General features: G+C 42.2%; 1 protein-coding gene across 2 annotated transcripts; it reads left to right on the top strand.

Annotated features, from left to right (window-relative positions):
- The first annotated feature begins 287 nt into the window (after window positions 1–287).
- On the top strand, window positions 288–27,591 carry CRK (CRK proto-oncogene, adaptor protein). Of its 2 annotated transcripts, none has more exons than XM_079797714.1 (3): window positions 288–659; window positions 14,337–14,872; window positions 25,598–27,591. In XM_079797714.1, the coding sequence occupies exons 1-3, from the start codon at window positions 419–421 to the stop codon at window positions 25,733–25,735; spliced, it is 915 nt and encodes a 304-aa protein (XP_079653840.1). In that variant the 5' UTR covers window positions 288–418; the 3' UTR covers window positions 25,736–27,591. The 2 variants fall into 2 exon arrangements, with proteins under 2 accessions (XP_079653840.1, XP_079653841.1); XM_079797715.1 differs by having other exon boundaries at window positions 14,337–14,702; window positions 25,598–25,741.

Raw genomic sequence — 27,591 nt, 5'->3', positions numbered from 1 at the left:
CTTGAAGTCCTGGGCCCTCCAGGAACCCGAAGCCTGGTGGAGCGAAGAACCGTGCGGTCCACAGCGCAGATAGAAACCCCTGCCGACCGCTGGCTGAGGCCCCGCCCATGGTTCTAGACTCCGCCTCTCCATCGTCTGCAGTCCCGGGTCCCGCCGGGCGGCGACGCCCATGAGGCCGCATGCGCAGTGCATGCGCGACCCGTCCTTTGCCCTTCTCCCAATGGCGGGCGGAGGTCCCTTTCCCGGCATCCTCCGGGGCAGGGAGCGCGTCATTTCCGGTCGGGAGGCCCGCGGCCTCCGCCGCCATTTCGGGCGCTGCTGTTAGGCTGAGATCCGAGCCGGTCCGCTGGGCGGCGGGCGACGGGCTGGAGGGGCACGCGCGGCGGCGGCGGCCCTGCGTGTAGGCACCGAGGCGGCCATGGCGGGCAACTTCGACTCGGAGGAGAGGAGTAGCTGGTACTGGGGGCGGTTGAGCCGGCAGGATGCGGTGTCGATGTTGCAGGGCCAGCGGCACGGGGTGTTCCTGGTGCGGGACTCGAGCACCAGCCCTGGGGACTATGTGCTCAGCGTCTCCGAGAACTCGCGCGTCTCCCACTACATCATCAACAGCAGCGGCCCGCGCCCACCGGTGCCACCGTCGCCCGCCCAGCCTCCGCCCGGTGAGGGACGGACAGGACGGGAGGCCCGGGCGGGGGTGAGGGCCGCGGAACTCCCCAGCCTGGCCGGCTGCTCCTCGCGAGCTGACCCCCACGTGGGCAGAGGGCTGGAGTGACCGTGGCAGGGGGCGGAGTGCTGCCGGCGCTGGTTCCCACAGACCCGCGGGCGTGCGTGGGGGAGGAGGAACCGCTGACCCAGGCCTCTCTCTGGGTGTGACTGGGGAGGACAGCCCCGGGGAAGGGGAACTGCTTTGCTCCAGGGTGGGGCTAGCGCCGGGCCAGGCACCGGGGCTGGGCCGGGCAACGTGGGGACAAAGCGCCGAGGGGGATGTTGGCACTGCGGGGGCATCACTTGGCAGCAGTGTCGAGAGTGAAGCCGATAATCCTACAAGTGGCTTTTTCGGCTTCACACATTTTCTGCAATGTTGGAGAGCCGAGTTTGGCCATACTCCACTGATGGCCTTTGGTAGGAAGTCACCACATAACAGGCCGGGAGGGATGGAGACACCCTTCAGGAAACCGGCCAGCTTTTTCCTTTCTTGGGCATTTTTCCAAAATACTTTTTACCGTCCTCTTCCTCCGCGGAGGTGAGCTCAGTGCCTTGGTGATAGAAGGAAAGCCCTTTGTGGCCAGCTCAGAGTAAGTCGGTGCCGGGCGGACTGTGTCTAAGAGATCTGAGTGCCCAGAAAACTCTTCTCCACAGTTTGGGGGAGGGGGGTGCCTTAGTTTTCAAAGTGTTTAGTGGAGGGAACATTTCTTTTCAGGAAACAAACCAGAAATAAGCCAATGAAAACAATCCCTTCTCTGAAAGTGAATGAAAGGAACTTCATTTTTCCTGGGCTTAAACATTGTCAGTCTTGTGGTCCAGGGCCTCTTCTTACTCAGTGAGTTGGGGCTGTGGCCTGAGTCTAGATGTTGGGAACAGACCTCTGCTGGGCAGATTCTCTGAGAATTTAAGTGATCTGTACTGGGTCTTCCTTGTCAAGAATCATTGAGCTATGACTGTCTTACCCATGCCATTGGAGTTGTTGGGAAACATGAAGGAGATTTATGTACTTAGTACTTGAGATTTCTGGGATACATAGTAATTTTGAGGTGATCATTATCTGTGTGACAGCACCAAGAGTCCTAGTGCCTTCTCATTGTTCCCAAAATGAAGCATTTTCCTTCTGACCAGCTGAGACTAGATACAGGCCAGCCTCAAGTGAATCAGGAAGCTCCTGATTCAGCCTTTGCAGACTTAACGTTTTAGAATAGTCCCAATTTAGATTTATTTACTCTGGCCAGAAATGGGAAGACAAGGTAGTCAGTCTCTTTGTTGTTAATGCACAGCAGTTTCAAAAAGAGTGTGGGGTCATTAAGTCTATAAATTATCCTAGGTCTTTATCAGTCTGGTTGGCTTAATAGTATTATAACATGAAATGGGAATATCAATGTGACATATATTTGCCCTATACCAGATATAGTCTACTTTTGCCATCTGCATGGTGTCTAGGGTTTTTTGTTCATGCAGTGACATGATGGTAAACTGTCACTGAGACTCAGTTCTCAATGTTTTGTTTGTGTATGTGTTTTATTGGTTGCAAATTTTGGAAATGGCAGCTGGCAGGTTTCTTAGTTTGAGCTTTCTCCACACCTTGGCATTATGACTTTATATCTCTGCGCTTACCTTGATATTGAGTTCCACCTTTTCATAACATACATGAGTTCAGATCCCTTGGCACAAAAGAGAAAGTGAAGATTGCCAAAGTTTGTCGATGGGGTGTGGAAAATTCATGGACATTGTGGTAATAATTTTTGATATATACTCTATATTTTCCATGTAGGGTAATTGATTCAGTTCCCCTTGTAAAGAATTATTTTTCTTTTCTTTTTTAAAAATATATTTTATTGATTTTTTACAGAGAGGAAGGGAGAGGGATAGAGAGTTAGAAACATGGATGAAAGAGAAACATCAATCAGCTGCCTCCTGCACACCCCCTACTGGGGATGTGCCGGCAACCAAGGTACATGCCCTTGATGGGAATCGAACCTGGACCCTTGAGTCCGAAGGCCAATGCGCTATCCACTGAGCAAAACTGGGTAGGGCAAGAATTCTTAATCTTTGTTTTCACTATACCACATCAAGCTCTTTTCATTTTGAAACCACACAGAGGTTTCAAAAGAAACCTGAATTTTAGAAAGACATACACAATAGTAATAGCTAACATTTATTGACTGTCTATTCTGTGCCAGGTACTTTGCTGAGTACTTAATATATGCCTCATCTCATTTACTATCTATAACAATCTAGTAAGGAATAGACTATGATCTCCATTTATTAAAATATTTCCATTTTATGGGTGAGGAAACTGAGAATCAGAGAGTCAATAACTTGCCCAAGGTCATACAGCTTGTAAATACTGAGCCAGAATTTGAACCTAGGAATTTTGACTTGAGAGCTGACACTATTAAACTGTTTTCTTTTCTGTCAAAGCCAGTTTGCTCTTGAGATCCCAGCAGTGCTCATAGAGGACTCACTTTTGGCTCTGTCATGGGGTCCCAGATTCTGTTTAAAGACCAAAAGGAAAGGATGACAAGAAGAAATTGGCAAAAAGAAAAATTGGCTTTAGTGTTCAGACAGTACTCATCTGCTATCTAAAGTCAATGATGAAGAGGTTTTTAAATTCCTTATTTGGCAAATTGAATATGGAAAATGAGCTTTTTTGCTTAGGATAATACAGTGTATTTTATAGACATAAGATATAGGTAAAATGTATATGGAATGGCGTAGGTACAGTTTTTAGAGGCTTAGGGATAAAATAGACCAGGAGTTCTCAACCTTTCCAGTGAACCTATTTTTAACTTGGGTGCTCAACTCCTGCAGACTCTGGTTGTGGCTGTAGCCTGGGAGTGCCCTGGCTGTGCTCCAGTGCCATAGGGCAGGGCTTGGTCAAATCTATGGGTCATGCTCTGTCAAGTATACTTCTTGGGAAGGCTTTGCAATCATTGATTCGCTAGTTTTTTTTCTCTTGAAACAATGTGATATTACTAACCTTGACAAGTAGATAATTGACAAAACTGAGTAAGTGTAAGTTGGGAAAGTTGTTACAAGCTTGAGCTCTAGAGCCTGGGTTTGAATCTTACCTGACACTTACTACTTAACGTAACTTTGGGCATGTTTTTTAACTTTCTCTGCCTTGGTTCTTCATGTGTGAAAGAGGACATCATAGGGTCATTGGGAGGATTAAATGAGTTTTAGTGTATTAAATGTTTAGAAATGGGGTTGGAGTATAGTAAGTACAAATTAAGTATTAGATATGTTAATCTTATGAACATAACTATGAAGTTGGGAGGGAGGAGATGAAACAAATGGAAACCTTCTTAGCTTTGAAAGGGTCTCAGAATGCATGGTGGTTTGGTGAGCAATGCTGAAACAGCATGTCTTAGGATGTATGTGCTGGAGTGGAGGGGGATGTAGTGCTGTGAAAGTACCTTGGATCCAGTATGTGGAAATAGAATGGCGCCTGCTATTACCTGCTCAACTGAGAGCTCCCCACCTATTGCTGTAGTGGGTGAAGGGAACATAAAAACTTGCCTAATTTTGGGTATTGGGGGATAGAAGCTAGGGTGGTAATTGTGCTGCTGAAGCCATTTTTCTGGAGATCCTGTGGGACTGCTGATTGCCCACTGCCACCTCTTTGTACGTTCAGTATCTCTGTTTCATTTGTTTATCTCATCTTTGCAGTTCTCAAACCTGGTCCTCATTTTTTACTCCTCAATATTAGAGTATCCCTCCATTTAGTGGTTCTGGGAAAGTTCTTCAGTGAGTTACTTACAGGTTTTACACCCCCCCCCCCCCCCCCCAAGAAAGATTCCATGGTAAAAGGAAGTAGGGTTGTTTGTTACAGGACTTCTGTAAGCCTTTACTATGCCCTTGTGAAATTATGACCCTCCAAGAGAGGCAGTTATTGGATACTGGGTTTTATTCAAACTTATTTGACTACAGAATTTTTTGAGAAACAGCTTGAGATTCTGTGGAATCTTGGAAACAGCAGACTGGATTTGGGGATAAATGGAAAATTTCTAAAGAAATTTAGAGGTTGGGGCGTATTAAGCTGAATTTCCATATATATATTAGAGGGAGGGGAAGAGAGAAGGAGAGAGAGAAACATTAATGTGAGAGGGAAACATTGATCAGTTGCCTCCTTAACTGGGAATTGAACCTGCAACTGAGCATTTTCGCTGACCAGGAATTGAACTGGCGACCTTGAGGTGCATGGGAAACAACCAAAAGCCACACTGGCCAGGGCTTGTTATAAAAAACAATATAAAAAAATATATAGCCGAAACCGGTTTGGCTCAGTGGATAGAGCATCGGCCTGCAGATTGAAAGGTCCCAGGTTCGATTCCGGTCAAGGGCATGTACCTTGGTTGCGGGCGCATCCCCAGTGGGCTTGTGCAGGAGGCAGCTGATCGATGTTTCTCTCTCATCGGTGTTTCTAACTCTCTATCCCTCTCCCTTTCTCTCTGTAAAAAAATCAATAAAATTATATATATATATATATATATATATATATATATACACACACACACATATTTTATTGATTTTTTTAAATAAACTTTAAAAAATATATATTTTTTTGTATTGATTTTTTACAGAGAGAAAGGGAGAGGAATAGAGAGTTAGAAACATCGATCAGCTGCCTCCTGCACACCCCCGACTGGAGATGTGCCCGCAACCAAGGTACATGCCCTTGACTGGAATCGAACCTGGGACCCTTCAGTCCGCAGGCCGACGCTCTATCCACTGAGCCAAACTGGTTAGGGCTTATTGATTTTTTTTTACAGAGAGGAAGGGAGCGGGATAGAGAGTTAGAAACATTGATGAGAGAGAAACATTGATCAGCTGCCTCCTGCACACCTCCTACTGAGGATGTGCCTGCAACCAAGGTACATGCCCTTGACTGGAATCGAACCTGGGACCTTTCAGTCCGCAGGCCGACACTCTATCCACTGAGCCAAACGGGTTAGGGCAAAAAAACCCAATTTTTTTTTTAAATTGATTTTAGAGAGAGAAACATCGATTTGTTGTTCAACTTATTTATGCATTCATTGGTTGCTTCTTGTATGTGCCCTGATCAGAGATGGAATCTGTAACCTTGGTGTATTGGGTTTCCTGGTCAGGGCATGGATTTTCTTTTGTTGAGCACCCATAATATACTGGCTACTTTTAGGAACTTTATTAGGTAGGTATTTGGCCCCATGAAATGTTAATAAACAGCTCATACAGCTAATAAATGACAGACAGAATTCATCAAACCCAATCATTCTGAACCTGCAAAGCACCATGCTGATATCCATTTATAGAAACTGTTTGCTTAGAAGACCATACATCTTGATACCTCTTAAAGATACCTTCACAAATGGAAGTCAGTGGTCTTTTTAGCCCTTTGTGTTGGACAGGTAGTTGGGGGTGTTTAAGCAACTTCTGTAAATACCATAAGCTAAGGAGAAGTAAGAGGGAGTGGGAATTAGGAAAGAGGAAAGGAAAACGGAGGTGCTGTCAGATCAAAAAGGTTGTGGTAGTCCCCATGCCAGCTCTTGGGTGTTCTTCATAAAACTTTCAGGAAGTGGTATCATAAAAACTGATGTAACCCGGGGGCTAAAAATGCTTTAAAGTAGTAAGTTGAGCATGTATAGAAACCAGAACAATAATGTGTTGATTTTGATTTCTGAATGTGTTAGTTTAAACTGTATGTTCAGAATCCAGCATAAGTTTGATGTAGAACAAGTCAGTGAGGTTTTCCAAGTCTTAGCAATGAGAGCCCTGTCCTTGGTTCTGTTCTCTAGACTGACTTTATCTCTTTTCCTTTCCCACCTTTCTATTTCCTGCCTTTGGCTGTTTGTGGTTGGAAGAAGATAACAAGGGAAAAGGAGCTGGATATAGCAGGAGTGGTTAGCTTGAAGGCCACCAGAGAGGGAGCATTTCACTGTTGCTCCCCCTTTTCTATTGATTCCCCCAGTCTTGAGGAATATAGGGCAACTGGGTTCAGGTTCAGTCAAGGGCTTTCTCTCACTTGGGACAAAGCCATCTGCATTTTGGGGGCCTCCATAGGGCCAGGATGCTGGACTCTACCCATTTGTTTGCTGTTTCTCTGTGAGCCAAGGCTCAATTTGTAAGAAGGGACACAATTGGAAATACTTGATGAGGCTTTGACAGCAATGTCATGTCTGAGAGAGACATGCAGAGACTCTGGATGTCACCAGAAATCTAACAAATGAAGATTGACTTTGGAGGCTGATAAAACAGAATATCACTTTGCTTACTAGTACATGGTTCCCAGCAGTCTTTCCAGTTAGACCACACAATGTAAACTTAGAGCACAACAGCTCATGCTTGGGCTGTTTTGATGACTGATGCTGTGTAAGCCACACATAGAGCTTGCTTGAGCATCTAATGACATCATCAGGAACCTTTGGATTCAGGACCTGGGAATCTGTTAGAGTGTCACTGCCTGTCTTCATTCTAGCAAAAATGAAGCTCTGAGCCCGTCATTTCATCTAGTCTTCCTGACTGGCAGCCTTACAGATTCAGACTGCCTTGTCATTACTTAGGGTACAGGTACCCTGGCCTGCTGCTTCTGCCGTTGCAGTGTTCTCTACTTGTAAAATTGAACATCCAAAATGCCCCTCTAAGGCTCAGCGATCGATCGTGGAAGAGGTAGATATGTGTGAGATTGTAAGAGCCAGAGAAAAGGGTCACAATGGGCAGGCAAACTAGATTCCAAACTACAAGTGAATCTGCCCTCTTGAACCTGAACCCAGTTACCCTATACCCCTCAGGATTGAGGGATCAACATAGAGGGGGAAGTAACGGTGAGGTGCTCCTTCTCATGTCCTTGCTAAGTGCTGCAGCTATAGACATGCCAATTACATGAAGGAATTCTGCTTGAGGCTGAGCAGTCCCTTTGTCAGGACGCAGATGGGGTTGACCCGGAACTAGAATTTAGAGAGTTTGAGCTCTTCATCCCTTTCCCTGCCTACCTATCCCTTTCCCTGCCTACCTATGTCTAAGGCAGTGCCTACCCCTTGCCTCCCCACTCCTCCCTTCCCTTGAGAAGAAAATGATGCTTGATTTCCAGACTCTCTTAAGATGGATCTGAGAATTAGTTCTCCCATCTTCTTGATCAATAAACTTTTCCTTACCCCCCCCCCCAAAAAAAAAAAAAAAAAGAAAAGGAGCTGGACACATAGTTGTGGTGAGGTTTGAGCTTATCTATGACTTATGTATATTCTGTTCCCCTCCCTTCCCTTCTTCTGGAGTTTGGACCAACAAAGCTTGATTTCACATATATCTAACTGCTCCAGAAGTACACAAAAACAGGAATTTCTCTGTGGAATTAGAATAGATAAATAATTTATAGGTAATGTGAAAGATTTCCCTTGGTGCTTAACTTGCATTTCTGTGACCATTGGGATTGTCAAGCTGAAAACAACAACAACACAAATATTGGACCCAGTTTACACCATGAAGCATTTGAACAAGAAATTAATTGAACCAACTTTATACCTTTATGGAAGATGTGCTTCCAGTTTTTCTTTTAATAATTCTCACACTGATCTTTATAAGGGATTTGGCTTAGTGGTCTTATTTGTTCTTCTAAACCCTGCTTCCTGTCCCCCCAGAAAAAAAAAATCAACATACACACACAAATTTCACTGGGCTAGTGCAATATCCTATCTAATAAAAGTCTAACATGCAAATTGTCCTTTCAACTGGGAGTTTGACCCAGAGTTCGAAGCGGGGGGGGGGGGGGGAACGGCGGGGGGGCTGGCCAACCTCCCGCCAGCCCCCACCCATGCACTGATTGGTGCACCAGGTCTCTAGTTGGAGTCATAATAATGGATGACAGGGAGTAGTTGCCTTCCTTCTTAAGAGTTAAAAGGATACCTTGCAAATGTTTAGTAGTGGCCAGAACTGCTTTTTCTTTCTTTCTTTTTTAATATATTTAATTGATTTTTTACAGAGAGGAAGGGAGAGGATAGAGAGGTAGAAACATCGATCAGCCGCCTCCTGCACAGCTCCTACTGGGGATGTGCCCGCAACCAAGGTACATGCCCTTGACCAGAATCGAACCTGGGACCTTTCAGTCCGCAGGTCGATGCTCTATCCACTGAGCCAAACCGGTTAGGGCCAGAGCTACTTTTTCATTGTGATTTTGTTGTATTTGAGAACATGATTTGTTGTTATTCCTCACCTGAGGATATTTTTCTATTAATTTTTCAGACAGTGGAAGGGAGGGATAGAAACAACGAAACATCGATGTGACATCGATTGGTTGCCTCTCACACATGCTCCAACTGGGTTGGGGATGAAGCCTGCAACCAAGGTATGTGTCCTTCACCAGAATTGAACCTGGGACCCTTCAGTCCATGGGCTGACGCTTTAACCACTGAGAACACCAGCTAGGGGCAAAATTTTACTTTTGTAAGAACACATCTCCAGTTGAAAGTGAAAGCCACAGAGGTGAAAAAGCATATCTTCCTAAGACGTGCTGCTTTGCTTCTTGCTCACCAACCACACTTACACTGTTATGTATCCCCAGCTATGCTGTGAGCTTCTTAAAGCTGGGAACAGATTTTCATTTAACTTCTTTCCCTCACTTTAAAGTTATGTTCATTAAGAATAATATCTCTAACACTTACTGTTCTGGCCTAGTGGCTCAGTTGGTTGGATCGTTGTCCCATACACCAAAAGGTTGCAGGTTTGATTCTTGGTCAAGGCACGTGCCTGGGTTTCAGGGTGATCCCCAGTCTGGGTATACAGGGGGTGGGGACACAGTGGATCGTGTCCCCCCCCCCCCCCCCCTTAAAATCAATAAAAGCATATCCTCAGGTGAGGATTTAAAAAAAAAAAAATCTAACACTTACTGTTTGCCAACTACTGTCCCAAAAAGACAACTAGTGAAAACCATTTGGCTGTTGCTCTACTCTTATCAAGGGAGCTTTTCTCCCCAGATGTTATTAGGACCATTTTCTAGACCATGGGCCCTTCGCTGTTGTGAGGGTTCTCCCTACACTCTGCCCTGGAGGCTTTCTTTGTCCAGAAGTGCAAAGTAGGTCTCCTTGGAGCTCATAACTGACCTTGTCCTTACGTAGTTCATCTGGCCTGAAGAATCACTGAATTAGCCTAGTGGTGATAGGCAAGGTAGTCATGCATCTCCTTGCCTGCCCAATTTGAATGACAGTGATTTCTCACTGGTGATCTACTTCAGTGATGAGAAACTCCAGAATGCAGCACTACCAACATGCTCTGGTATGTTCATAACCAAAATCATGTCTCCAGTACTGCACTTGGAACTATTGTGATTACTGTGGTATTCCAGATTCTGCTAGTGCCTGTGTTTATCATAGATGGACAGTCCTGGGTCTGGGCGTGTATTTCATCCTCTTAGTTAGACAGCCAGCATTACTGAGTGTGGGCTATTAACTTGTGTTAGCCTGCAGCCATGAATTCTGCAGGTGAACTTTTGTAATGTAAGAAATGTACAACTTTCCTTTAAATTATGTATTGGTCTTATTATTCATTTGGATGAAAAGAGGAAGCACTCATCAGTATTCATTCTGTATTGAGGACTTTTGGCTAACTTCCAAAGGTTATCTTTTCACCTCTCTCCAGTAGAGAATGTTAAGTGTAGTTTTTCTGGTCATTCTGGAAGAAATATTTTCTAACATTGAACAAAACAATTGGGTCTCATTTTTAGAGTGGTGAATTAATTTAGACATCTGGACTAACACAGTGTTCCTATTTCACAGCATTAATCACTATGGCTTTTGGATGGGTGGGTCATTGTTAATACAAGTGGAGAGGGTAGATTGTCCAATTTTCCTTAAAAAGGACTTAAGTAACTTTCATGAAAGAAGTACAAATAGTCAAAAAATGTGAAAAGCAAACAACTAACGATATTTCAAAAGATAATATTTCTCTTATTAAATTGGCAGTGATTTTTAAAATGCTGTTTTGATAAGGACATCGGAAAATGGGAACTCATAAACCACCTGTGGGAGTGTAAAATCATGCAAATTTTTGGAGGGCAATTTGGCAACATAAACCTTAATTTTTTAAAATATTTTTTTTTATTGATCTTAAGAGAGGAAGGGAGAGGGAGATAGAAAAATCAAGGATGATAGAGAGTCATTGATCCGCCACCTCTTGCACACCCCTCACTGGGGATTGAGCCTGAAACCTGGACATGTGCCCTGACTGGGAATTGAACTGCAACTTCCTGGTTCACAGGTCAACGCTCAGGCACCTGAGCCAAGCCAGCTGGGCAAACTAATGTTCTTACCATTTGATCCCGCAGTTGCATTTTAAGTTGTTTATCCTAAGGAAGTAATTTGCGTTTTAAGTTGTTTCCTAAGGAAGTAATAAAATAGTCATTAATAAGAACAAAAATGCTAATAACAGCATCATTTGCACTAGTGAAACGTTGGGAATGCTTTATATCCATTAAAAGTCATGTTTTTGCCCTGGCTGGTGTGACTCTGTTGGTTGGAGCTTTGTCCTGTACATCAAGGTTGGCGGTTCGATTCCTGATCAGGGCACGTGCCCAGGTTGTGGGTTTGATCCCTAGTTGGGGTGCATGTGGGAGGCAACCGATCTTTCTTCTTTCCTCCCTCTTTCTTTCCCTCCCTCTCTTCTTCCCTCCCTCTCTGTAAGATCAATTTTAAAAAGTCATGTTCTTGAAAAATATGGGAAATTATAAAAATCAAAAAACAATTGTCTATGGAGCTATTATCAGGAAACCAAAAGCAAAAAATCCAGTAAAGGGCCCTGGCTGGGTAAGCTCAGTTGGTTAGAGTGTCCTGATAAGTCAAGGTTGCAGGTTTGATCTGGGGTACATACAATAAGCAACCAATGGTTGCATAACTAAGTGGAACAACAAATCATGTCTGTCTCTCTTAAAAAAAGAAAGAAGAAAAATGGGATCCTGGTCAGTGTGGCTAATCCATGCACCAAAAGATTGCTGTTTCAATTCCCGGTTAGGGCACATGCCCAGGTTGTGGGTTTGATTCCAGGTCAGGATGCATATGGAAGGCAACAGATGGATGTTTCTCACATTGATGTTTCTCCCTCTCCCTCTCTAAAAAAAAAAAATATCAATAAACATTTTTTTTAATGGTTAAAATGGTAACTTTAAAAATGGTTAAAATGGTTATGTGTATCTCACCACAATTAAAAAAAACATGCACCGAACTGCACTAAGAAAACTTAAAAATAAGTGGAACAACAAATTGATGTTTCTCTTTTCCTTTCTTTTTCTGGAATCAATACGTTTTTTAAATGTTTAAATCTAATAAAGATGATTTGATATTTTGGTGCTCAACAGAGTGTAAGTTAAAAGTTTGTATTCCTCATTAGAAAACTGTTTCTCTGCCCTAGCTGGTTTTCTTCAGTGGTTAGAGCATCAGCCCTCGGACCAAAGGGTCATGGGTTCCATTCCCTGTCATGGACATGTATCTTGGTTGCAGGTTCGATCCTAGGCCTGGGCGAGAGTGGTAGGCAACCAATCGATATGCCTCTCTGATGGATGTTTCCCTCTCTCCCTCCCTTCCATTCTGTCTAAAAATCTTAAAAAAAAAAAAGAAGCCCAGCCAGTGTTGCTCAGTGGTTGAGCGTGGGCCTATGAACCAGCAGGTCACGGTTCGATTCCTGGTCACTGTACATGCCAAGGTTGTGGACTCAATCCCCAATGTGGGGTGTGCAGAAGGCAGCTGATTCTCTCTCATCATTGATGTTTCTCTTTCTCTCCCTCTTCCTCCCTCTCGAAGTCAATAAAAATATATTTTAAAATAAGAAAAAGAAAACTGTTTCACCCTGGCTGGTGTAGCTCAGTGATTGGAACATTGTCCTATGCACCGAAGGGTTGTGGGTTGGATTCCTGGTCAGGGTACATACCTAGATTGTGGATTGGATTCCCAGTCCGAGTGCATGTGGAAGGCAGTCCATCAATGTTTCTCCCTCCCTCTCTCTAAGCTCAGTGAAAACATATCCTCGGGTGAGTATTAAAACACACAAAACTGTTTCTTATTTGAACTGATATATGTTTATTCTTCAATTCTAGAACTTGATAGGGAATACATTCTAAAGTAGGCCCTGTGTCTAAGGTCACACACACCTTTGCATATTGCAAATTTTAAGCATTTCTAATATGTCCTTTGTCTTGGATCCTCAGTGTGTCATCAGAGGTTGAGGATTTTAACATCTCCCCCCCCCCCCCCCCCCAAGCATCCTTGTTTACCTTTTTTATGACCTGTTTCTTCTAAGGGAACAATCCAGTTTCCATGTTATATTTAAGGGAAGGCCCCTTAGGTATTGATTTTTAAGCAGTTTCTTCGTTTTTGTTTAGACTCCTTTTTTCTTTTTTCCAAATAAAGCTTTTCTTTTGGCTATCATAAATGACATTGATATCAGCAATCAGTTTTTTAAAAAATTGATTTTAGAGAGGAAAGAAGAGAGAAACAATGGTTCATTGTTCCACCCATCCATGTATGCATTGGTTGATTTTTTAAAAGGGATTTTTATTTATTCATTTGTTTACTTTCATTAATCCTCACCTGAGGATATTTTTTCCATTGATTTTTAGAGAGAGTGGAAGGGAGGGGGAGAAACAGGAAGAAACATCCAAGTGAGAAAGACATCGATTGGTTGCCTCCCTCAAATGTCACGACCAGGGCCTCGGATCAAGCCTGCAACCAAGGTACGTTCCCTTGACTTGAATGGAACCCAGGACCCTTCAGTCCGAGGGCCTATGCTCTATCCACTGAGCCAAAGTGGCTAGGGCTCATTGGTTGATTCTTCTCTGTTGTCCTGACCTGGAATCAGTCCTGCAGACAACACTAACCAACTGACTTACCCGGCCAACTCAGCAATCAGTCTTTTTATTATTTTATTTTATTGATTTTTTACAGAATGGAAGGGAGAGGGAGAGAGAGTTAGAAACATCGATGAGAGAGAAACATCAATCAGCTGCCTCCTGCACACCTACTGGGGATGTGCCCGAAACCAAGGTACACGCCCTTGACCGGAATCAAACCTGGTACCCTTCAGTCCGCAGGCCGATGCTCTGTCCACTGAGCCAATGAGCCAAACCTGTTAGGGCAGCAATCAGTCTTAAAACTGTTTCTCTTTCAAATTGTACATTTTAGATGTGAAGAGAACAAATGTATGAGTTTAGTGTAGATAAATACCAAGTTCTCCCCACCTCTTCCTGGAATAGCTGCTGGGACCTATGAGAAAGGAGAGCTTGCTACATTCCCTGAGGTTGAAGAAAAAATTGCAACAAAACCTTGAACACTGTGCTACTGTGTAAATGGGATAATAATAGAACATTTTGGGAGAATGAACAGCAGGTCTCCATGTTGCTGTCTTCAATCCAGTATGAGAGCCTGTCCCGAGTGGCTTGGTCTACCATGATCTGTTCCTTCTCTGCTGCAGGTGGTGGTGGGACTCTTTTCCCAGGGAATGTTTCAGCTACAAAATATGGTTTGTTTGCTATGAGGAGAAGGGGTTATTTTTTAGACTATTTTTTTTCTGGTAAAATATTTACTAAATGTGTGTGGGAAATGTTTAAAATCTGTGTTTTTATCACCAGTGTAATACATCTTTAAATAATACCCTGCTCTATTTTTTTCCAGGGGTGAGCCCCTCCAGGCTCCGAATAGGAGATCAAGAGTTTGATTCATTGCCTGCTTTACTGGAATTCTACAAAATACACTATTTGGACACTACAACGTTGATAGAACCAGTTTCCAGATCCAGGCAGGGTAGTGGAGTGAATCTCAGGCAGGAGGAGATAGAGTATGTGCGAGCCCTCTTTGACTTTAATGGGAATGATGAAGAAGATCTTCCCTTTAAGAAAGGAGACATCCTGAAAATCCGGGATAAGCCTGAAGAGCAGTGGTGGAATGCAGAGGACATGGAAGGCAAGAGGGGGATGATTCCAGTCCCTTACGTGGAGAAGTATAGACCTGGCCCCGCCTCAGTATCGGCTATGATTGGAGGTAACCAGGAGGGTTCCCACCCACAGCCACTGGGTGGGCCGGAGCCTGGGCCCTATGCCCAACCCAGCGTCAACACTCCGCTCCCTAACCTCCAGAATGGGCCCATTTATGCCAGGGTAATCCAGAAGCGAGTCCCTAATGCCTACGACAAGACAGCCTTGGCTTTGGAGGTACATAATGTGCAAAATATAGAAAGAAGAGATCTGCTACAGGATCTCCCTTGTAGACCTCTTAGAGTTTGTAGGAATGCTGAATACAAGCTCCAACATTGTGATGTTGTAGATGTTGAACCATTAAGTACTGATTTGGGCATTTAATTGGGTTTTCTCTTTTTTATAGAAAACCTATTTTGGAATGAATAAGCTTAAAACTGTATAACTGAATGTTCTGATTGGTCTACTAAACATACTTTGATTAATAACACCACCTGAATTCACAGGAATTAACCTAAATTGTTTTTTCTCATCTACATTCTAACCTGTTCCTTTCTTTCTTTTTATCATTGTCTGAAATAAGGTGGGCTCACAAAGATTTGAGTAATAATAAGTGGTTCCTGTCAGAGCACTTACATGGAATTTTTCCACAGAAACTTCATGTTTTTACTTTTGGGGTATGGGGATTCTTACTGTTGATTGATTGTGTTCAAGTAATAATTCAGGAGGAAAAGTAAAGTGTAGTACAGATGTGAAGAGATATACTCAAATATTAATTCCAAGGAGCAGCAGGTTTACTTGGTCTTTGTTGTATAATGCATTTTGCAGGCAAAAAGCTAGTTCCTCTTGAGGAATAAATTATTACCTTTTACTGGTAAATAGTTATCCTTGGTAGCCCCTCTTTGGCCAACCATTGTGTTTATTCCTCTCTTTAGCATTCACAGCTTTGTCTCTTTCCTCTCTCCCTTTCCCTTTCTCCCTACCTCCCCCTTTACCTCTCCCCCTTTCTGAGTTATGCAGAGCTAGTGGTTCAGTATAAAAGCTTGTACAGGAGTAGCATGCTATCCCATCTTTCAGAGCCTCCTGATATTATAACTTGAGTATAAGGAAGTAGCTTTCATAAGCACACATATTAGCTGAGAAGGAGCAAATGTGTATTCTTATAAACTGACATCTTCTCTAAATTTTGTTTTCTTTGGTCATGTTCATACACTAAAGAGTAAGAGCTGCCCTGTGTCTAAATGGGGGAGTGTTAACCCACAGAATAAGCCAGAATTTATTTGTACCAGTCTCTGATATTACTGGATTTGAAATTTTTCTTTTACATTTTGGATAGTGTATTTTGAGTCTTACAGGTTTGACTGGAAAATGTGTGTTTTTGAAGTGTATATTCTTGGAGATCATGTTATGACTTAAAAGTATTGTGTCCCTGCTTTGAAGAAAAATGAAATATATGTTGTCTAGGCCACACCACTTTTTCCCACTTAGAGTTCGGAGAATGAAGAAAACAAGTTTCTAGCCTCATGTTTTTATTTCAGTTCAGATGATGGCAACATCCAACATGGTGCTGTGCACATGACAGGTGTGGCTCTTTTTAAAAATATATATATTTAATGATTTCAGAGAGGAAGGGAGATGGGGAGAGAAAGAGAAACATCAATGATGAGGGAGAATCATTGATCGACTGCCTCCTGCATACCTTCTACTGGGGATCCAGCCTGCAACCCGGGCATGTGCCCTGATGGGAATCAAGCCATGACCTCCTGGTTCATAGGTCAACACTCGGCCACCGAGCCACACTGACTGGGCAACAGATGTGACACTTGACAGTCATTGTAGACTTTGTTAGCACTGGACTGGAGTATGGAAATAGCACTCATGGGATAAGTCAGCTAACACCAGGAGAGAATATATATCACATTAATTTTCCTTCCTTCCATTTTCATGTTCTTTCTTTAAAAATATGATTTTATTGATTTTTAGAGAGAGATGATGGGAGAGGGAGAGAGAAAAATTGATGTGAGAGAGAAACATTGATCAGCTGCCTTCCCTATGCAACCCAACCGGGGACCAAACCCGCAACCTGGGCATGTGCCCTGACTGGGAATGGAACCACCTACCTTTTGGTGCATGGGACACTGGTGCCAGCCAGCGCTGCATTTGCTTTCTGAAAGAGAATTGTTTTTAATGATGCCTGCCTGGATTAGAGGCCTTAGTGCTCAAAAATGGTTGAGCTGCTTGCCCTGCTGTGAAACACAATCTAGTGCAGTGATGGGCAACCTTTTGAGCTTGGTGTGTCAAACTTCGCCAAAAAACTGAGCATAACTCGGGTAGTGTGTCACTTTGAGGAAAAAACTAACTCCAAGACTCTAGTCGCAAATGTTTCATCCTCAGGAGCAGCAAATGTTTCATCCTCGGCATGCGGCCGCCTCAGCGGCCGCGTGTCAGGTTCGCCATCACTGATCTAGTAAAATAGAGATTTTTTTAAAGAAGTTTTTTCTTTCTTTTTATTTTATTGATATTTTACAGAGAGGAAGGGAGAGGGATAGAGAGTTAGAAACATCGATGAGAGAGAAACATTGATTAGCTGCCTCCTGCACACCCCCTACTGGGGATGTGCCCGCAACCAAGGTACATGCCCTTGACCGGAATCGAACCTGGGACCTTTCAGTCCGCAGGCCGACGCTCTATCCACTGAGCCAAACTGGTTTTGGCGTGAAATAGAGATTTAAGTAGAAAACTAGTTTATGATTTTAGTATGTTTTCTTTTTTGATGGGATATTGGTTTTGAGCCACATATGTTGATTGCTGAAGATGGCCTCTTTTGAGTTAGAACAAATACCCCAAGGTATAGCTTTAAAACATCTTATGTGATTAAAAACATGGTGTTAGGCTGAAATCGCTTAGGCTCAGTGGATAGAGTGTCGGCCTGCGGACTGAAAGGTTCCGGGTTCGATTCCGGTCAAGGGCATGTACCTTGGTTGTGGGCACATCCCCAGTGGGGGGGGGGGGGTGCAGGAGGCAGCTGATTGATGTTTCTCTCTCATCGATGTTTCTGACTCTCTATCCCTCTCCCTTCCTCTCTGTAAAAGATCAATAAAATATATTAAAAACACACACACACACAAAAAACAACAAAAAACATGGTGTTAGTTTACCATCGTAGAACTCAATAGTTGGAAAGGACCTTAGATATGCTGGTGTTTAGATAGATTGAATGGATTGTTCAAATGACGTGGAAGTGGAGATATGATCAGCCCTTGGTGCTTTTTCTACCATACCCAAATTCAGTCTGTAATTCTTTTTCTTTTTAATACATTACTTATTAATTTCAGGAGGAAGGGAGAAGGAGAGAGAGAGAGAGAGAAACATCAATGAGAGGGAATCACTCCCTCCTGCACGCCCCCAACTGGGGATTAAGCCTGCAACCCGGGCATGTGCCCTTGACCGGAATTGAACCCAGGACCCTTCAGTCCACAGGCCGATGCTCTATCCACTGAGCCAAACTGTCTAGAGCTCTTTTTGTTTTCTAATAGTGCTGCTGCCCTCCTCAAAGCAGGTTTTATGTGGGTTCACTGAAAGCATACCCTCAGTTGTACTATCTGTGCAGGGAGGCACTGTTCTCCTTTCCCATTTCTGGTTTTTCATAGGAGCTGTGCCTCATCCTTATTAAGATGAGGCTGAAAGATAAGATTAGGAGACTCTGGCTTTCTGACCTTAGAATTCTGGTTAAAAAAAAAAGACAACAGCCTGTCCAGTGTGGCTCAGTGGTTGAGCGTCCACCTATGAACCAGGAGGTCATGGTTCGCTAAGTCACTTAAAGATACTGTGATGGGCACATGTCTGGCTTGTGGGCTCAATCCCCAGTGTGGGGCATGCAGGAGGCAGCTGATCAATGATTCTTTCATCATTAATGTTTCTGTCTCTCTACCTTCCTCTCTGAAATCTAAAAGTATATTTTAAAAAATGACAACAACAAACACCATTTATTGGTATATATGACCCACTGTAAGTCTAGATCTGTAGACCAGCTAGGTGCATTTTAGTGGAGTTTATACTTAACTTGAATGTTTTTTAATTATTTTTCAATTATAGCTGACATTCAGTATACACTTACCTTAAAATTGATTCATCAGAATCATTACATTTTATGTATGTATGTATGTATGTATGTATTTTTCTGGAAGGGTTCTTTGAGTTCTTTTTTTCCTTTCCTTTTTTTTTTTTTTAATATATTTTATTGAGTTTTTACACAGAGAAAGGGAGAGGGATAGAGAATCAGAAACATCGATGAGAGAGAAATATCGATCAGCTGCCTTCTGCACACCCCCTACTGGGGACGTGCCCGCAACAAAGGCACATGCCCTTGACCGGAATCCCTCAGTCCGCAGGCCGACGCTCCATCTACTAAGCCAAACTGGGCTTCTTTCCTTTAAAAAAAAAAAAAAAAAATTGTAAAAAAATAAAATAAATAAAAAATAAATAAATAAAAAATTGTAGTTAACATACAATAGAATCATCGTATTTTAGAATTGGGCAGGACCCTAGAGATAATATATTAGACTAGCAGTCTTCAGACTAAGGCTTCTCACTATCCTAAGAGTTCCCAGGAGGTGCCTGGGGAGAGAGGAAAGCTGAGGATGCAAGGCTGTGGGTTCCCTGTCTTGCTTAACCAAAGTAACTTTTTATCTTCGTTACATATTAGGGTCTCTCTAAGATTATTATTTTTTTAATTCTCACCCAAGGATATTTTTCCATTGATTTTTTTTTTTTTTTTTTTTAATTTCAGAGAGGAAGGGAGAGGGAGATAGAAACATCAATGATGAGAGAGAATCATTGATTGGCTGCCTCCTCTCCTGCACGCCCCCCACTGGGGGTCGAGCCCACAACCTGGGCATGTGCCCTCAACTGGAATCGAACCCGGGACCCCTCAGTCCCCAGGCGGATGCTCTATCCACTGAGCCAAACCAGCCAGGGCTTTCCATTGATTCTTAGAGAGAGTAGGAGAGAGAGGGAAAGATAGAGAGAAATATTGATGTGAGAGAAACACATCGATTGGTTGCCTCCCATACCTGCCCAACCAAGGCCCAGGCCAGGAAGGAGCCTGCAACCGAGGTACATGCCCCTGACTGGAATGCAGTCCAGGACCCTTCGGCGCACAGGCTGATGTTCTATCCACTGAGCCAAACTGGCTAGGACAGACTGATTTTTTTTTGTTTTTGTTTTTAAGAAAGGGTTTCTGTATTTTAAAACAGTAAATTAAAAAACAGTGCTGAAGAACCACCTGCCTTTGTCTTACAGATGGATATTCCCTGCATGGTATATTTGCTGTGACCAGAGTCCCCCACTGGAATATAAGTTTTTAGATACTTCCTCTTTTCCACCCACCAGATTTCTCTAGTAGAGATGAAGAGTCTGGAACGAAGAGGTTCATTCTAGTTAACCAAAGTATGGGTATTCCTCGCATATTATAAATTTGTGAGTCAGTCAGGTACTCATATCCTGGGGAATGTAACTGAATCAGACAGATTCTATCTTTTCCATCCAATTTATCCTGATTAAGACATTTTAAACAATGCAGATATGCTGCATGTTTTGAAGAAGAAATTCTGGAAATAACAGCAGAGTTGTGTAGAGGCAGCTTTCATTTTTTTATCTTAGATTTGAGCTAAGATTTTGATCTTAGATTTTTGTTTCATGGCTCCTTAGAAGCTGGCGTAGTAACGAATCTTATCTTGTAAATTGCAGGTGCTAAAATTTACTTTATGCCTCTGTAGACTGTTCAAAACCATCACAATATCTTTAAATGTACTAATTATATAACTCCCATTCTCTGATTCAGCCTTGCATTTTGCCTTTGATAGACGTAACCAAGGAGCTAGTTTCTCTGGTGTTCTTAGGCTTAGTCTTTTTTTCATTTTATTCTTATTTTTCATTTTGGGCTTGTTCTTCAGGGCACAGATAGGGAAGTTGTAAAGTGCTTTGGGTCCCTGATAATATCTGACAGTGATTACTTGAACTCTACATTTCCCTGCATAGAACTCTGTGAAACATGGAAAATAAGAGTGAAGACCCCAATTTCCCCTTTGTTAACAGAAAAAATGAGATGGGAGTTATAAGAACATGAGTGGCATGTCCTTGCTGTGTCTAGTTTGTCTTTTTCTGGTATTGTAAGTCTAGATTTCTGTATTGTTCATTAAGACAAGTGTCTACTGTCCCTCTTTCTTATTTCAAAGAGGAAGAGAGAGAGAGAAACATCAATGTGAGAGAGAACCATTGATAGGCTGCCTCCTGCATGCTCCCTACTGGGGATCAAGTCTGCAACCCAGGCATGTGCCCTTGACCAGAATTGAACCCAGAATCCTTCAATTTGCAGACTGACACTCTATCCACTTAGCCAAACCAGCTAGGTCTGTATCTTGGGATTGTAACGTATCTGGGGCAAGTGTTCAGTTTTGCTTTCTTTGTCTTTGATATAGTATATCAATCTTCAAACTCTTCTGCATCCCCCTCATCCTCTCTAGTCTGGCCTTTGGGAATTTGGCTTTAGTGAATTGTTGCCTAACAGGAAGAGGAGCAGGCATTCAGAAACATGTCATGTTTCTGACTTGAAGAAAGAACTGCTTTTAGTATAGCAACATTTTCTGTTGTTGTTTTTTTCCAAATTATAAGAGAAAGTTTATTTAGAAAGTCACAGAGGTAGAAGTGAGTTGCAGAAGAAATGGGCTCAAGAAACAAGTTACAGAAGCCAAAATAGTTCAGCACCTTTTTCTTAGACTGCTCTGTCCTCTCCTAGACTATGCCCACCTAATCCCCTAGGGCAGTGATGGCGAACCTATGACACATGCGTAGCCATTTCTGATGACAGGCGGCCGCATGCTGAGGATGAAACATTTGCTGCTGCTGAGGATGAAACATTTGCAAAATAATGTTTTTTCCTCAAAGTGACACACTACCCGAGTCATGCTCAGTTTTTTGGCGAAGTTTGACACACCGAGCTCAAAAGGTTGCCCATCACTGCCCTAGGGTGTCAACCACCCTTTCTTCCAAACTGTTGAAGCACTAGGGCCTCATGTGGATAGTCATATTGCCTTTAGAGGTTTTTTTTTTTTTTTTTTTTTACTCCAGGAGTCCTCATGTGCTTTGAATGTTTGAGGAGGAAGACCCCATATGGTACAAAGGGTTATTTAATTTTATTAAGGTCTTTCTCAAAGTATTTGTACTTCAAGGCCACAATAGATAGCTTAATTAGCTCAGTTGACTGCTTAAAACTTGAAATCAGCAGGTTTTGTTGCCTTACTTGTGAAGAAGCTGGTGTAGTTCTTTGGTACTGACAGCAAGGGACTGGATTGGTCCACATTTCAACCTGCCTTTAATTAGAGCTCTGTGGGATGTGATTTGAGATGGGACTTTGAATTTCTAAAAATAAAGACTGTATGCCTGGTTGGTGTGGCTTAGTGGTTGAGCATCAACCCAGAAACCAAGAGGTTACTGGTTCCATTCTGGTCAGGACACATGCCTGGGTTGCAGGCTCAATGCCTAGTGGGGGGTGTGCAGGAGGCAGCCTATCGATGTTTCTCTCTCATTGATGTTTTTATCTCCCTATCTTTCTCCCTTTCTCTTTCTAAAGATCAATAAAAACGTTTTTAAAAATCAAATACTGCTAATCTTGCTTAGAATTTAATAAATAAATACAGTATAACACAGAGAAGAGGGGTATTAAAGCCTAGATTTTGGAATCAAGTAGAATGGTGGGCTTAAGGATGTACTCTGAAGAACCATCTTCTACAAAACACCTAGAAAAGCTGGATGAAATATAACAGACATCCTTTTCTTGACACCTTTTTATTTAGATTTGAAATCATTTGGTAAAATGTACTAATCATAAGCATTCAGTTCACAGTTTATATGTATATGCACCTACTGATAATCACCTAGATGAAAGTATAGAACCTTTCCAGCACTCCAGAATGTTCCTTCATATCCCTTGTGTATGTTCTTTAATATCAATAAAATGATGGATTCAGATATGACACAAGATAGGGATATTAGCTGGCATGTCATCAAACTAACTTAAAAGAAATTGGCCACATTGACTCCATATGGAAGGAAAGCTAACATGAATGGCCATTTAGATTTCTGACATGAGCATACACATCCCCTCAAATATATTTCTTTTTAAATATTTTTATTGATTTTTATAGAGCGAGGAAGGGAGAGGGAGAGAGAAAAACTTAGATGTGAGAGAGAAACATAGGCTGCCTCCTGCACGCGCGCACACACACACACACACACACACACACACACACACACGGGATCAACCAAAAAGCCGGATATGTGCTCTGACCGGGAATCGAACCAGCCACCATTAGGTGTACAGAACCACGACCAACTAACAGTCACACCAGCCAGGGCTCAAGTATTTTTCTTACGTGGCGGACTTGTATTCTGGGTTCAGCTACAAAAATAGCACTTGGTATGACATGAGTGTTTTGACAGGTAATACAAATAAATATTTAAAATGGAGGAAAGAAGTGCTGCACATGATATAATTGACTTTAACGTAGCAAGGGGCTAGCAGCACGGGCATTAATTTTAGTAACGTGGTGTGTGTATAAAGGGTGGGGAGTCAAGGGTTGCTGACAGGTCAAGCACAAGGAAAATTCACTAAGGTATAGTCAAATGTTAGGGAACTGATGCTGTGTGCCTAGCTTATTTTTCTTTTTTGTGTGTGCCTACCTTCTTGCAACACTGCAAGAGTTTTTAAAATAAGCTAACAAGTGAGAGAAAGTCTGAGAATTAGAATTGGGGATAAAGGAAGAAATCTTTCAAACTAATTTTACTAGCAAGGAAATTATCCCTTGATGTCTAGCCTTCCTCTTCCCAAAGACTGTAAGAAAATCTTTACCTGTCACAGTTGGCCTGATCAGATGTCAGGAATGTTGAATTGGAAGATTGCTGGGAATAAACGGAACCCTGGTGCTGGCAGCCTATAGGGATCAGATCTGCTTGCAAGGATGGGCATGCAGTATGTTCCCTTTCCTCCCCTTAACCATTAGCCTTAATCTTTACAATATCAGCAAACTGAGCTGCTGCTTTTTCTCACCTTTTTGTCTTACCCCAAATATAGTCTCTAATATTCCTGGTTTCTTTTTACTTTTCCCGCAACAGCTTTAGGCCTCTGCGGTTTCAAGATAGTTCTTTAGGAAATTACAGACAGGCCAGTAGGGCAGCTGTTTCCTCTGTGAGCGAGATCAAGCTGGTTCTAGAGAAGGCCTGGACCTAGACCTGAGTTGGCTTTGCCAGTAGTTGGCCTACAGACATTCTTAGAGAACCCCTAGGGCCCTGGCAGCATAATTAGAAAGTTCCTGGTATGGTAAAAAGAGAATAAATTGGCTTTAGAGCCAGATACTTCTGGGCTTAAATCCCAGCCCTGCCACTGGCTGTATGACCTAAGGCAGCGGTCGCCAACCTTTCAGACCTCATGGACCACCAGTGGTCCGCGGACCACCGGTTGGTGACCTCTGACCTAAGGTGTATATCGTGTAATTTTTCTAAATCTCAGTTTTTTTCACTTGTAATATGAAAACAGTTCCTGTCTTATAGGGTTATTACAATGATTAGAAAATAATTAATATAAAACACCCTCCACAATACTTTATGAACATTCAATAAATAGTAGTTATTAACTTAGTAAAACCAAATGAACAGTTATACTTAGAAATCACTTGTATGCTCAGAACTCAGATATTGATAAAAGATAGTTATAATCTCTTTTTTTTAAATTGATTTTTAGAGAAAGAGAAACATCCATGTAAGAGTGGAACATCCATCGGTTGCCTCCTGCACACCCTGTACTGAGGATTGAGCCTGTAATCGGCATGTGCCCTCACTGGGAATCAAACCAGCAACCTTTTGGTGCACGGGATGAAGGTCAACCAACTGAGCCACACTGGCCAGGGCAAAAGATAGTTATAAGTTCTTTAGTCCAGTGACATTTGGGGCCTTATCTCCAAATATTAAACAAAATGTTTATTATTTTGCCACAGGATGAATCTATTTGTTAGACTGACCTTGTGTTCTTTTTTTTTTTTTTTCTTTTTCATTTGATGGTTTTTTTCTTTTTTTGACCTTGTCTTAGTTTCATAGCAGGATAGAGGTACTAGTATATCCTAGATTGTCAAAATTTTATATCTGATGTTGCAACAGAAAGCTTTTTATAACAGAAGCAAAAACAAGATGTCCTCTTATTAATGTTCCCTTATTAATGAACAGGTACCAAGTGGCATTGAGGAAGCAACAAAGTCTGTCAGTATATGGTGGGGTAAGGGTGAGGTTGGTGAAGAGGTAGGGGCTTTGCAGGGAGCTGATGGAATTTGGAATTTTGGCCGATATCTGCCCAAATGGGGAAAGCCTTGCCTTGATAGGAAAGTGGTGGGAACACTTCATTTTCTGCGACCAAGTGAAGTATGCTTCCTATGATTGCCCTCTGCTCTATAAGTAGTAATAGGCCAGAATATGTGTATGAGAGTGGGTTGGAAGATTGTGCTGCTGCTATATGCCGGGGTGGGAAGTTAGGGGAGGACATGGATTTCTTTTCCTAGGCCTGAGCTTGTGGGGCAGGCTGGAAGCTAAAGATGGTACAAAGAAAAGGAATAGTAGGTTACTCTAGTTGGGCTTGCTCATCAAAAGACACTTGATATTTCCAAAAAGTATCGTTTTCTAGGATCCTTTCTATTTTCTGTATTTTGTGTGTCTTTCTGCACTGCTAAAATCACTTCTTTCTGCCTGCATTAACCACAAGTAATCAGTCTGATGGCTGGGGCTTGGGAGGCAGCAAATAGCCATTTCTGTAATGTCAGCCCTAGAGCAATCGTGGGCAGGGTATGCCTAATCAGAGATTAGAGTTTCAGCTTTCATTCATAACTGGAAATAAATTGCTCTCCTTATCTCCTCTTGCAGGTCGGTGAGCTGGTAAAGGTTACGAAGATTAATGTCAGTGGTCAGTGGGAAGGGGAGTGTAATGGCAAACGAGGTCACTTCCCATTCACACATGTTCGTCTGCTGGATCAACAGAATCCTGATGAGGACTTCAGCTGAGTATAGCTCAACAGTTTTGCTGACAGATGGGAACAATCCTTTTTTATTTTTTTCCTTTCCAGTTGCCATCTATACATTTTTTTTTTTTACAGATGTCAGACACAGTCTAGTTTATATAAGTGTTCTGTTACCTGTGATCATTTTTAGACTGAACTACTACATCCCTAGTTCCATTTACCATGTTCAGGGTACAAAACTGGAGGGCTTTGTGTGTTAACTTCTGAATTGGACATTTTAGGTGGTAGCTGCCATGCCTGAGTGTATCAGAGGGATAGGTAGGTATCTTGCCTCCTTTCTCTCAGGCAATGCAAGTCAACCTGTGGAAAACTGATGGACAGGAGAGAAGTGTTGCACACTACCTACCCTGATTTATCCAATGGTTTTTTTTCCTTCTGAAACCATCCTATCAAATGGCAATAGACTGTTCCCTTTCACCCCCAGAAAGTAATCATGTACCATGTGAATTATACACAGTGGGATTGCTTTTTCATTTATAGAACATGACCATTGTATGACTCATTCTGACAGTTCAAATCCTGAGATTTCTGAGGACACTACTAAAGGCATTTTCTTCCTTCTAAGTCAATGCTTCATACTTTTTCTTGGGATTCTTTGAGCCCTTGTCATCCTTTTCCGCAGATAGGTTAATTCTCATGAAAAGTGTTTATTTTCATTCCAGATGACAAGCAGGATGTGCAGAGCACTTTATTCAGTGCATAGCTTTAAGCCAGTATTGGGTTCACTGAGTGGACAGCCACACTCAGCTCTCTGCCTTTCCTCAAGGGGTCATAGTAGGTTCACACTGCTATTGCAGCTAAATAGATTCCTGACTAATGGGATCCAGCAGGGACATTTCTCCTGAGAGCCAGTATCCTATTAGGGGGTTCTTTGGAATTCTTAGCTTCTACTTGGAGTGGAAGGACCAATCACTTAGAATATTCCATAGAAGGTTGTGTGGCCAAATTCTGCCCTTTGCTTTATGTGCAACTTGTATAAGTCAAGTTAAAATTACATGAGTTTGGAGATAGGGTTAGCACTTTTAAAAATGTTTGAACCAATCATGAATTACTTGGGTATTATTCATTTCACATTGCCCGAACAGTGCATGAAGTACATTATATTATAAACTGCCTTCAGTTTTGGGTCTTTATGTTGAAGTTTAGTTTACAAATCCTTTTAAGTACAGAATGGTTTATATGGGGTCAGGTGCTCCAAAAAATAGATTTCTGAGACCAAAAATGATCTAGGCTATATAGACTATAATATGAAACTTTCAAAGCTAGCTTCCAGTCTAGGAAGGCAGTAACTGGTATATGGTATGATACAACCAATAGAAACACTTTATATTTTGCGTAGGGCCTCATTTTAGAAAAGAAACGTATCTTTCTAATTCTTTTGCATAGGTAATGATTAATTTGCATTTTTGGCGTGCACCAAATCATGATATCCCAGTGACTAGCACAATGTCTGGCACAGTTGATGTGCAGATGTTTGTGTGAGTGAATGAGAGGAATGCAGAAGCTCATTATATGGCGCAGGGAAGCCAACTGGCACAGGATTACATACATTACCACAAGTAAACTAATGCATTGACGCTAATTTAATGTATTTTTACCTCACACTAAGGTAATGCTTGATAAAGACATCAATGCTCGACTTTTTAAATCCTAGCATAGTGCTATGCACACAGTGGGTGCTCATTGTTGAATGAACAAATTTGCAATACTAGACTTAATTTCACCTGACTACTCTGTTAAATTTTCAGTTAGAGCATAGATACTGTAAAATCCAAATAAGTACACATTAAATCTTGTTTTTCTGAAAGTATGACATCTAAAATATTTGTAGAGAAACCT

The sequence above is a fragment of the Cnephaeus nilssonii genome (assembly GCF_951640355.1).
Source record: "Cnephaeus nilssonii genome assembly, chromosome: 19".
NCBI classification, from domain to species: domain Eukaryota; kingdom Metazoa; phylum Chordata; class Mammalia; order Chiroptera; family Vespertilionidae; genus Cnephaeus; species Cnephaeus nilssonii.
This window is presented reverse-complemented; position numbering and strand designations above follow the sequence as displayed.